Genomic DNA, 12,936 nt, shown 5'->3' on the forward strand with positions numbered 1-12,936 from the left:
ATAGTAGTGAACCACAGAGAGAATTTATAATTCTCAGTAAAGCGTTGCCAACATCCCAAATTATATTGAAAAATAACTGGCTCAATAACATGGCCAGCAGCAGAAAAAAAGGACACGCGTGCCCCACGGCCACCTGCAGAGGATGCACCATGACCACCACTGTTGACTAAAGACACAGAGGCTGCTTGCCCTCTTTTAGTGGCCTGTGAGCGTCTGCCTGTACTTGGTGGCCTTCCGGACATGATGGGGATTTTTTCTTTTCACAGCATACTACACTGTATCATATACTGTGTACACTGCCTGAAGTGTATTAGAAACTGTATACACTGTATTTTCTACTGTGTACACCGCCTGCACTGTATTAGAAAAAGTACACCGGGTGCACTGTATTACATAGTGTGTACATCATCTGAAGTGTATTTGAAATTGTACACACTGTATTATATACTGTGTACACTGCCTGAAGTGTATTTGAAACTGTACACCACCGAATGCACTGAATATATAGGCTACACTGAATGCAAAGTGTATGTGTATATATATAAGTGTGTATACAGTCTAGCATATATATCTCTATATATATATCTATATATATATCTATATATATAGATATATATATAGAGAGATATATATATTAGACTGTATGGGACATCGACACAATTCTAATCTTTTTGGCTCTATACACCACCACAATGGATTTGAAATGAAATGAACAAGATGTGCTTTAACTGCAGACTTTCAGCTTTAATTTGAGGGTATTTACATCCAAATCAGGTGAACAGTGTAAGAATTACATCAGTTTGTATATGTGCCTCCCACTTTTTAAGGGACCAAAAGTAATGGGACAATTGGCTGCTCAGCTGTTCCATGGCCAGGTGTGTGTTATTCCCTCATTATCCCATTTACAAGGAGCAGATAAAAGGTCCAGAGTTCAACTCAATTGTGCTATTTGCATTTGGAATCTGTAGCAAAAACATCAGGTGTGGCCAAATCAACACCCTTAAAAAGAAAGAACGCACCAGTGAGCTCAGCAACACCAAAAGAGATGGAAGACCACGGAAAACAACTGTGGTGGATGACCAAAGAATTCTTTCCCTTGTGAAGAAAACACCCTCCACAACTGTTGGCCAGATCAAGAACACTCTCCAGGAGGTAGGTGTATGTGTATCAAAGTCAACAATCAAGAGAAGACTTCTCCAGAGTGAATACAGAGGGTTTACCACAAGATGTAAACCATTGGTGAGCCTCAAAAACAGGAAAGCCTGATTAGAGTTTGCCAAACAACATCTAAAAAAGCCTTCACAGTTCTGGAACAACATCCTATGGACAGATGAGACCAAGATCAACTTGTACCAGAGTGATGGGAAGAGAAGAGTATGGAGAAGGAAAGGAACTCCTCATGATCCAAAGCATACCACCTCATCAGTGAAGCATGGTGGTGGTAGTGTCATGGCGTGGGCATGTATGGCTGCCAATGGAACTGATTCTCTTGTATTTATTGATGATGTGACTGCTGACAAAGCAGCAGGATGAATTCTGAAGTGTTTCGGGCAATATTATCTGCTCATATTCAGCAAAATGCTTCAGAACTCATTGGAGGGCGCTTCACAGTGCAGATGGAAAATGACCCGAAGCATACTGCGAAAGCAACCAGAGTTTTTTAAGGGAAAGAAGTGGAATGTTATGCAATGGCCAAGTCAATCACCTGACCTGAATCCGATTGAGCATGCATTTCACTTGCTGAAGACAAAACTGAAGGGAAAATGCCCCAAGAACAAGCAGGAACTGAAGACAGTTGTAGTAGAGGCCTGGCAGAGCATCACCAGGGATGAAACCTAGCGTCTGGTGATGTCTATGCATTCCAGACTTCAGGCTGTAATTGACTGCAAAGGATTTGCAACCAAGTATTAAAAAGTGAAAGTTTGATGGATGGTTGTTAATCTGTCCCATTACTTTTGGTCCCTTAAAAACTGGGAGGCACATATACAAACTGTTGTAATTCCTACACCGTTCACCTGATTTGGATGGAAATACCCTCAAATTAAAGCTGAAAGTCTGCAGTTAAAGCACATCTTGTTTGTTTCATTTCAAATCCATTGTGGTGGTATATAGAGCCAAAAAAATTAGAATTGTGTCGATGTCCCAATATTTATGGACCTGACTGTATACACACATATATATATATATATATATATGTATACTAGAGTGACTGTATATATATATCAAGTACACTGCAACTATTTAACTAACCTGCCTGCCTAATTTAGTTCAATCTCTCTGTCCACGTCAACAACACTACACACAGTCGCTCTGTAAGCAGCCTTATATAGGGTGGGGTGTGGATTTAATCCCCCTGAGCCATGATCAAAGGCACCCTGCAGAGCACGCTGTGATTGGCCAAAGCATGCAGGTCAGGTGCATGCGTTGGCCAATCATCAGATGCTAATGCACTGCGATCTCTCAGTGTATTATGGGGCGTTCCGCAGTGCTCAGATTTCCCACGAACGCCCCATATTGTTCTCTGTTCGGCGAATGGGCGAACACCCGATGTTCGAGTCCAACTTATGCTCTACTTGAACATCGAGCTCATCCCTATGCTACATCAATCTTTGCAGTATTAATGTAATTGCTGAATTACACTAGATATCTTCCCTAAAACTTACAGAGATAATGTTTCCGCGGTATATTCGGCAATGATTCTAGAAACAATTCTCTTAAAATATCAAAGTACAGATTAGAATTGCAAATTTCCATTACTTCCTAGATGTAAGTGTATTTGTTTGGCTTTTGACTTCCTTTTTATCTGCTTTATTTTTTTCTGTGATCGTCCAGCGTGGCATCCCTATAATCTCTGGTGTAAAGTACAATCGAGGATTGGCAGTTTCAGCCTATATAACACGAACACAGATTCATGTTAATCAGTAAATAGCCAAAGCATCACAGGCTCAAAGGTTACAGAAACTGAGTTAAGGACAGAAAGTAATCCTAACAAACGCTAGGACTTTAGTTCATTGAATACACATTTTTGGAAATTGTAATTTCGAAAAATAATTTTGGATCATTATGGGACATGCAGTAATTATGCTTTTACAGTTTTATATTTTAATACAAGGTAAGACAATATGTATTATTATTTTTAATTGTGATGGCATTTTAATCACAAAGAAACCTAATACTGTCTGAAAAGAATATGTTATCAGTATAAGTAAAGTGTAAATGTATGAGTGTCTGGCAACATTAATAGAATATTTCAATCTTGAACTAATAATTATGTAAAATGCTACAATTAGCATGACTAAAAACACTGCTACATGTAATTTAAATCAAACATATGTGGCTTTTGAAAAGTTATTCCCATAAAACAATAGTATTCAACATAGCATATTTTGTACTGGAATGTATGATGATAAAACTAGTATGTAGGAATATTTGACATATGTAATCCTAATGAACATTCTGTCAGAATGAATATTATTAGTCTGTGCAGACTATATAACACATAACATTCATAAATTTTTATTTTGATGGTGGTGGATCCAACATTTATTATTTTTCTGTCTTTTTTGGTAATTTTTTATTTACATAGAATAATCTGATTTTAAGCATACATTTTTTTCTATTTGCTTATTAGGTAGTCTAGGATATTCGTTTTTTTCCGAAGAAGCTCAAAATCAGTTTTTGAAACTTAAAAGACAGGCGTTTTCTAAGCACTTTTGGGAACCCAATCACTCAGAGATTTCATGGAGTTCAAAAATGACAGAGAAGGTAACATTGTCAAGCAAAAACTGGAAATGCAAAATGATATGATTTACATAGGTTGGACTTGATGGACTTGTGTCTTTTTTCAACCTCACCTACTATGTAACTATGTAATATGTGTTTTGTTAGTTTTTATTGTCCTTTTTTAACTTTTAAAGATAATTTGACAGAAATACTAAAGTTTACCATTTATTGTAAGTATCATGCTTTTGCCAAGTCTGTCAAAGTCTAGATTAATGGTAATACAAACTTTGCAATGCCGAATAATTCTAGGCAGCGTCCTGGCACAGAGGAGTGTCTAACATTCTTATGCTGCAACTTCTACATCAGCAAAAATGTCAGAGAATTAAATAAAAAAAAAAACATTGATGTTCAAGGTTTTGTTACTTAGCAATGATACCGTTAATTAAAAAAATTAACAGAATTTCTTCATTGTCCTGTTCTGCCCTGCAATACAGTGATCTAGATAGATATTTCAGAGACTGGCTTATTATTTTATTTTAAATTTCTTGAATTTCTATCTTTCACTATAAACATGTATGAAGGTCAAGATCCCACATTTGGAATAGTTATATATTTCAAGTATATAAGTGTAATGTTAAAATTCTACAAAATCTAAAAAAAAAAATTTAAAAAAATCTCATCCTGCTGTATTTAATTCAGTCTGAAACGTAATACCGTGTGTCTCTTAACATTTATGTAGTATATAGGTTTAATAAAAATGTTTTATCTTAAGTTAAACCCATCTACCTGTCAAATTAGCACACTTGTTAGCTATTAGAATGACATTAAACCAAACTCTTGAATGCTACTGTAGGCAGTTTAAAATGAAATAAAAAAAGATGCTTTGCTTTTACAGTGCCTTAGCTTTATCCATGGTCCTGAAATTTGCCATTGCAATGTGTCTTTCAAGACATTGATTTGTCATTTAAAAAAAAAATAAGAGCACTTTCAAATAAAGGTTTATGAGAGCTCCTCCCTTATGAGGATAGTTATCTTACCTACTACACAGCCTAGATACAGACATACTTGATCAAAACGTGCATATATCTTCAGCAATCAATATCCCTTGATCTTTTCATCAATTTTACATTCTGTTTTAAATAAAGGTAGTATCTGCTGTGGTCAGCAACTTTTTAAGGAAACAAATGCTGATTGTTGAACAAAGTAACAATTAAGTAAGTTCTAGGCAGGGACGTGCAGTCAGGGGAGGCAGGGAAGGCAGAGCCTTGAACACAAAAACCCACCAAATACGATATCGAGCCCCGAGTATCATAGCTCAACGACCGAGGGGGGGGGGGGGGGGGTAGGTGGTCAAAGTCCTACCCCACCACTGGTCAAAATTTGGGGCTCTTGGGACCTATGGTTCCAGAGATACAGGGCTCCTTGTGCAGCCTGTCAGAAACCACATACAGAGTGGCCAGTTTAAATACAAGCTGGCACACTTTGTTTGCAGCAAACTGAGAAGATGAGCTCACAGTGTCTCTCACTTCTTGTCAGAGGCACTGAGCTCAATGGACAGCCTGGAGCCTTGGACCAATAGTAAAGCACCTTTGGCCCCAGCTGTCCAATAAAAATGCTGCAGTGGAGGCTCTCCTCTTACTGCAGTATCATAGAAGGGGGCATGTGTCTAAAAGACAAATACTCCCTTTCAACCTAGCCCTCTTAACAAGAAGGAAAAATCATGGGTTTATGAGTATAAGGTTTACCCATAATTCCATGTTTTTCTCACACAGTGAGAAAGAATGACAATCTTCTGCTGCTGAAAAGGTACTGTTTTAATCAAGCTAAATCATATATTATAATGCTATATGTTATAACCTAATAATGTATTCTTTATCTATTTACTGTGAAATTACTGGTTTGAAGTTTAAGCCACCTGCTTGAATACAGATTTTGAAAATATAGTAAATTACCTTAAAAACAATATATAATTATTATTTGTATATTACTTACTTATGGTAATTAACCCCTTCCCACCCATGCCAATTCTGACACTTCTCGCCTACATGTAAGAAATCATCATTTTTTTGCTAGAAAATTACTCAGAACCCCCAAACATTATATATATTGTTTTAGCAGACACCCTAGGGAATAAAATGGTGGTTGTTGCAACTTTTTATGTTACACAGTATTTGCGCAGCATTTTTTCAAACACTTTTTTTTGGGGAAGAAACAGTCTCATGAAAAAAAAAAAACACTAGTTAGCCCGATTTTTTTGTATACTATGAAAGATGATGTTACACCAAATAAATATATACCTAACTTGTCACACTTTAAAATTGCGCACACTTGTGGAATGGCACCAAACTTCAGTACTTAAAAATCTCCATAGGCAATGCTTTCAAATTTTTTACAGGTTACATGTTTAGAGTTACAGAGGAGGTCTAGTGCTAGAATTTTTGCTCTCGCTCTAATGTTCGCGGTTTATGTAACCTGTGTGTATCTGGCACTGACCTCACCACATGTCCCTGGTTCTAGGTCATTTATATTAGAACTAAAGTTGCAAAAAAAATTTGGGGATATGTACATCTCTTGTTTAGCTATCTCATGATACATTTGCCATAACTTTCTTCTGAAATAATGTGTAATCTGGACATAAAGAGCCACTACCTCTTTTGAAACAACATTTTGATTGAAATGACATCTGAATGTACTAGATTTATTGGGATGATTATGAAACAACACAAAACGAAAATGCTTCATGTGCTTCAAATTATTATTTTTTTTCAAGTAAATTGAGAATAATGGTAGATAGAGCATAGAACACATTCAAGTTGATTCACTAAAATTGAAGAGTGCAAAATCTGGCACAGCTCTGCATAGAAACCAATCATCTTTCAGGTTTTTTTGTTAAAGCTGATTGGCTTTTTTAACAGTTTTAATAAATCAATACCATTGGCTTTGATTTACTAATGAAGTAGAGCATGTTCACTTTGCAAAGCAAAGTTTCAGTTAGCTTTTTGACTTTGGGAAAGCTGTTCTGACTTCAAACATCCAATAGTAAGCAAAATAATGTTCTTTTTTATATTCCTTGAACATGATTGGGTATTCCTTTTGATCTCAAAGCCCTTCTCTGAGTTGACCTCATACATAGATGTAAAGTACCTTATTTTCCCCGTTCTCACATGACAATACTTACCACGTGGGACAAAACTGTCTCTAAGCTGTGATTCTCCTGTATTATAGAGCCCATGACTGTCTTTTTTGGGAACCCAGAATTCCCCCCTGCTTTGACACAAACCAAGTTTCTGGCTGAGCAAAGACCCCCTCGTAGGTTGTCCCCAATTTTATGACCACGTTGCTGTGGCATTCCATGTTTCTCCCTGACCACATTGCAGTCACTGCCATACCGGCAAGTTGCCACTTACGTAAACTCTTTTTCTGACAAATGAGAACTGCCCTTCCTGTTAACTCCATTCGAGAGTCCCCTCCTTCAGGAATTTGCCTTCAATACACTGGTCAGTGGGCCATGGAGCATAACATATCTTTTTAATCTGAGAACTCGGATAAAGCTGTTACTCTCGTGCATCAACTATCCTTAGCAAACAAGGCTCAGGAGACTAGCTTTAAAATACTCTCTGGCTGCTACCAATGCCCAAGTAAATGCCATTAAATCTATCCATCGGTACCAGATCAAAGTCGGGAATGCCAAAACCACGCAGGAATCATGTCACAGATCTGGTAATTCTGTACCTGCATTAATATATTTTACTGATTTCCATGTTACCAGGCCCTATCAAAATTGCCAAAAAGGACATTCTTCAGCATTTCCTTACTGCAGCCCACACTGTGATCCCTTGGCATTTGCACTCACCATAGACAGTTTAATGAATTTCATTGGTATAAGCAACAATTTTTACTGAATGGTATAGATGGGCTGTGATTGGCCCTGTCTGTACCATGTGATCTCTGTGACCAATCACAGCTAGCAACACAATTGTATACAATGCATGGCATGAAAGGAAGCCATCCACAATTTACAATTGTCATGTGACCTGCTGTGATTGGTTACAGCAATTACATGATACTGGCAGCGGGCCGGTATAGTGATCAGTCATAGGCTGTGTCCAGTGACAGATCGCGCTGCTGCGTGGTGCCCTCTGAGAGTACATCATATGAAGTCCACTCAGAAGGACGAAAGGCCCATTTGCCCATCAATCTGTTATAGGCCGGGCAGGAAGTTTTTACTATATCTGTTCCCCTCTCCCTCTTTATATTATTAACCACTTCTCCCCTGCCTTTTTTTATTTTCTGCACATTCAAAATCAATAAGTTCAGATTGAAAACATAATGAAAATTCTAATGAACATGCCTAATTCCTAATTCAGAGTCACTGTCTCAAATAGATATTTAGACAATCAATGTATTAATGATATGTATGATAATCATTTTTTTAAGGCAAGTGATACATGGAAGTCACTGGTAAACTTGGCACGGTATTACCTGAATATAGAGTCAACATATGCATCCCATTATTCTCCTAATATTGGGTAAGTGTGGTATTTATTTTTTATTTCTTCAGTACCTTCCAACCAACTCTACAAGTGGTATTTGCTGTTTTCCAAAAAAAAAAGATACAAGAAAAAAACCTGAATATTATTTATTTATTATTATAATGTCATCCTCAGTAGACAGATATATGTTTTTAAGAAGAAAAACTAGCTAGATTTGAAATGCTTCAAACACCATATTGTTAGGATACCACAAGCTAGTATCCTGCAGAGAAGGTGTGACCTTCTGTGTGATATGTAGAGATGCACAGAGGAGATGCACAGAGGAGACAGTGCAAAAAACAATGAAGATTATTGAGCACACAACATACACTACTGTGCAAAAGTTTTAGGCATGTGTGAAAAATGCTGTAAATTGAGAATGCTTTCAGAAATAAAAGTGTTAATAGTTTATTTTTATCTATTAACAAATTGGAAAGTAAATGAACAGAAGAGAAACCCAGATCAAATCAACATTTGGTGTGACCACCCTTTGTCTTCAAAACAGCATAAATTCTTCTAGGTACTCCTGTGATCCCCAGAAGAAATAGAGCAAAAAGAGCTTTGACCCTACTTCTTCTTCAAAGTGGTTGTAAACCCTTACATATACCCCAAATATAAAACAACAATAGTGAGCACACCAGTCAATATAACAGCTGGCATGCAAGGTGACTGTACAAAACCTTGTGATTAAATAATAAATAGTAAAGGTGCAGCGCTTAACAAGAGTGAAAAAGTGTACATCTAAAACAATAAATAAATAAAAAAGTCCAATTAAAAGTGAGTTATATATAACTATAAACAAAATCCACAATCTGTGACTAGTCCATCCAATACGTACAGTATTCTACAGTATAGGTGAACTATACGTTCACCAGAAACGAATATCACCCAAATTCATGATGAATTCCTGTGCAAGGGAACCTCCACCCAAAATATGAACTCACAAGAAATAAAACATATAAAACCAACCAGGAGTCAAAGAAAGCTTATATAGTGTAATATTTATTGTAAAAATATTTAACCACTTCAATACAGGGCACTTATACACCTTCCTTCCCAGACCAATTTTCAGCTTTCAGCGCTGTCGCATTTTGAATGACAATTGCGCGGTCATACAACACTGTACCCAAACTAAATTTTTATAATTTTGTTCCCACAAATAGAGCTTTCTTTTGGTGGTATTTGATCACCTCTGGCACCAATGAGGTGGCACCGATGAGGTGGCACTGATGGGCACTGATGATGGGCACTAATATGCGGCACTGATGGGACACTGATAGGCGGCACTGATGGGCACTGATAGGTGGCACTGATATGCAGCACTGATGGGTACACATAGGTGGCACGGATGGGCACTGAAAGGCGGCATGGATGGGCACTGATAGGCAGCATGGATGGGCACTGATAGGTGGCACTGATGGGCACTGATAGGCGGCACAGATGGGTACTGATAGGTGGCACGGATAGGCATGGATGGGCACTGATAGGTGGCACTGATGTACAGTAATTGATGGTATGGATTAGACATGTGCACACTGAAATATTTCGTTTCAGAATTTCGTTTTCGTCCAAAAAATAAATTTATTTAGTTACTCCCGAAATTTATTTTTATTTATTTAGTTTTTCGTTAAAAATTGCATTTGTCCGAAAATCCAAATTAAGGTCAAATCTGTCATTGAAGGCTTATGGTGTCTGTTGAATGCTCAAAGAAGATTCGACGGAGCAGCTAAACTGTATGACGCCGTATAGTTTACCTGCTCCGTCGAATCTTCTTAGAACTTTCAACAGACAACATAAGCCAAAGTACGTGTGTACTTAGTTCTAGCTATTTTACTGCTCCTCCTCTTTGGTTACAATCAGCCAATAACAGTCATCATCATCATTATCATAATTTTTATTTATCTTTTCTCCCCTACGTCGAATCTTTTCTCCCCTACGTCGAATCTTTTCCCCCTACGTCGAATCTTTTCTCCCCTACGTCGAATCTTTTCCCTATGTCGAATCTTTTCTCTCTATGTAGAATAATCTTGGACTAATAGAGCTAAGGTTAGGCACATTCGACCACAGGTTTGATGGACACAGATTGTTATTGTCATCATCATGTTGAATCTCCTATCTATATCGAACTGTTGTAGCAACGAAAACGAAAATAAAGCATTTGTTTATGTCGGATCTTTCGTTTTTCGGATTCTGCACTTTCGTTATCGTTTGTTAAAACGATAACGAAAATACCTGAAATTCTGACGAAAAATGCATTCGGACGAAAACGAATGCACATGTCTAGTATGGATGGATGCCAATCAGTGCCAAACAATAATGCCTGCCAATCAGTAATGTCCATTGTGGGCACTGTCAGCCTGACACACCGCACCACCGATCGCCGTGATGCGCGCCCCTATGGGCGTGCGGTGGCTGTTATCCTGCTGGATGTCATATGATGTCCAGTCAGGATATTGAAACCACTTTGCCGCCATCATTTTGCTATATGGCAGACGGCAAGTGTTTAAAATACAAGAAAATATGCTGCAGCATTAAAAAACAAGCCAAACAGACAAGAGTGGTCCCCCAAACACGTGGACACAGCAGCGTGGCATCAGCACACAGCCCCCCCCCCATGTGTTTGGTGCACATGCATGTTATCAAGGAGACCAACTAAAGTTTTTTATGGTTATACTGTATATAATTCACTTCATTTTTAATTGGACTCTTTTACTTATTAATTGTTTTGGACATACACTTTTTCACTCTTGTTAAGTGCTGCACCCTTCATGTATCCAGTGAGGTGACTGGACTGTACCTGTTTATCTGCAGTCCTCCCTACTCTACATCCAGTTTCAAAGTCCAGAATTTATAAAGCTTGTCTGAGCTTTCAGAAAAAAGGGGTGGCAAGCTGAAATTACACTCTGCAGAGCTCAGTGAAGGGAGCTCTAAGAGCTAATTGGAGGGAAGGGACACATCCCCTTTACACAGCACACAGAAACAGAGAAGAGGCTGTCAATCAGCTAGAGCTCCCTCCCCTGTCACCTTTTTTCTTTTGGTGTCAGGAAAACTTGTCAAAAGTGACTCATGCTGATAGCAAAGGAATGAAGCAGCAAACAGAAATTATACTTAGTGCTCTTTGAGGTTTACAACCACTTTAATATGAATTTTTACTTCTTTTTTAAAAAAGTAAATCACTGCATGGTTGGAATAGTTATGCTAACAACTATAATAAAACTACCAGTACTCATAAGCAACATTTTTTTTGTTAACCGAGAGCATGGATGATCAACACAATCAGAGAAATATGTTTGTAACTGCAGCTTAGAAATCAATATATATTGCATGTATATACTTTAAAACAAACACATATGGCACTGAAAATATTGAAGCTGGTAGGGGTAGGGGGCATTAGGCAAGATACAAGGTTCCTAAAAACCTTGAGCAAAGTTTGAGATAAGTGGGACTTTGAAGGCGCACTCTTACATACTTACATACGTACATATAGTAACACAGTTTCGTAAAAAATATATTTATTTAAGATAAATGAAAAAAGTTAAAATAGCATTGTATACAATACATCTGCATCCATTTTGGGTAGAAAATGACACGTTTTGATGTTGTAATGCTGTAGTTCACACTTGTATTCTACATGTTTTGCCGTAAGGCTTCTTCAGGAACAGCATGGAATCTTATCTACTAAATAACAAAATATACATGTCAACAAATGTTATTGCAATTTACAAAATACAATATACATAGAGAAAAAACATGATTGTGTGCAAATGGATGCACCCACCTAACAGCGTTCCGAGGTATCTGGTGCCTACCTCATGATGCTGAGGATCCGGGACCAGTTGATGGCCTAGGGCAGAGGAGGGAGTGAAGATCATTGGCCCTTTGCATCCGACCAGTGGAGATCGCCTCAAAAAAGCCGGGTCTCCCGCAGGGAGTAGTATTGACAAATCGATCAAATTCAAATTAGTTATCTTTATACAGGATCATGCCCTCAACGCTGCAGCATTGAACTATGCTATTAATCCAGTGGACAATTATTACTTCAAAAACGCATCTTTCAAAAATAGTACTGGGAGCCTATAGATTCATCCAATAGTCCAATACTCTTATACCATATACTCCATTGAAATTGCATTGCCTTTTGTGTAGAGTCTAATAGTACCTGCCTCTATGCCGCAGCAGACCAACAGGGCATCTCCAAGAGAAAGAAAAGGGGTAACATAGAGCTTTCCAACAACCTAGGGTCCCAACTAGATCTACAAGTATGAATCACAAGATGTATCATCGGTTTCCCGGCCCCCAACAGTGTGGCGGTCGGGACCACCTACTTTGGGGCCTGATTACGTGAAAGTGCTAGTGTCGGTGCACACGTCCCAATCTACCTATGATATTATTAACCTTTCATCATATCCATTGTCAGGGGATGAGGCCAAAGTCTTACGACTTGGCCTCACCTTTTGCCCAGACCAAGAGGCAGACCACTTTGAGCTTGTAAAGGACCTACATCTATTTGCTAGGCGATTGATGTATAAAGTCCATAGAGACACTCAAAACCCCATCCATGATAATTTTGTGTTAGAAAATTTAACCATGGAGGATCTCAGGGCCCTTCAAGACTTTATGGAGCTCTGGGACAAGAGTAATCCGGAGGAGGATGGTTGGGTGTTTAATCCATCTGGGACTG

At 38.1% G+C, this 12,936-nt stretch overlaps 1 protein-coding gene across 1 annotated transcript in view; it reads left to right on the forward strand.

Annotated features, from left to right (window-relative positions):
* Positions 1-2,901: 2,901 nt before the first annotated feature.
* LG02H3orf85 (linkage group 02 C3orf85 homolog) overlaps positions 2,902-12,936 on the forward strand; it is a 29,021-nt gene continuing 18,986 nt past the window's right edge. The window contains exons 1-3 of the mRNA XM_073616094.1: positions 2,902-3,112; positions 3,632-3,765; positions 8,161-8,252. Coding sequence (XP_073472195.1) covers positions 3,064-3,112; positions 3,632-3,765; positions 8,161-8,252 — 275 coding nt within the window. The 5' untranslated portion in view covers positions 2,902-3,063. The remainder of the gene's footprint in view (positions 3,113-3,631; positions 3,766-8,160; positions 8,253-12,936) is intronic.

Source organism: Aquarana catesbeiana, linkage group LG02, assembly GCF_042186555.1.
Source record: "Aquarana catesbeiana isolate 2022-GZ linkage group LG02, ASM4218655v1, whole genome shotgun sequence".
Lineage (NCBI taxonomy): Eukaryota > Metazoa > Chordata > Amphibia > Anura > Ranidae > Aquarana > Aquarana catesbeiana.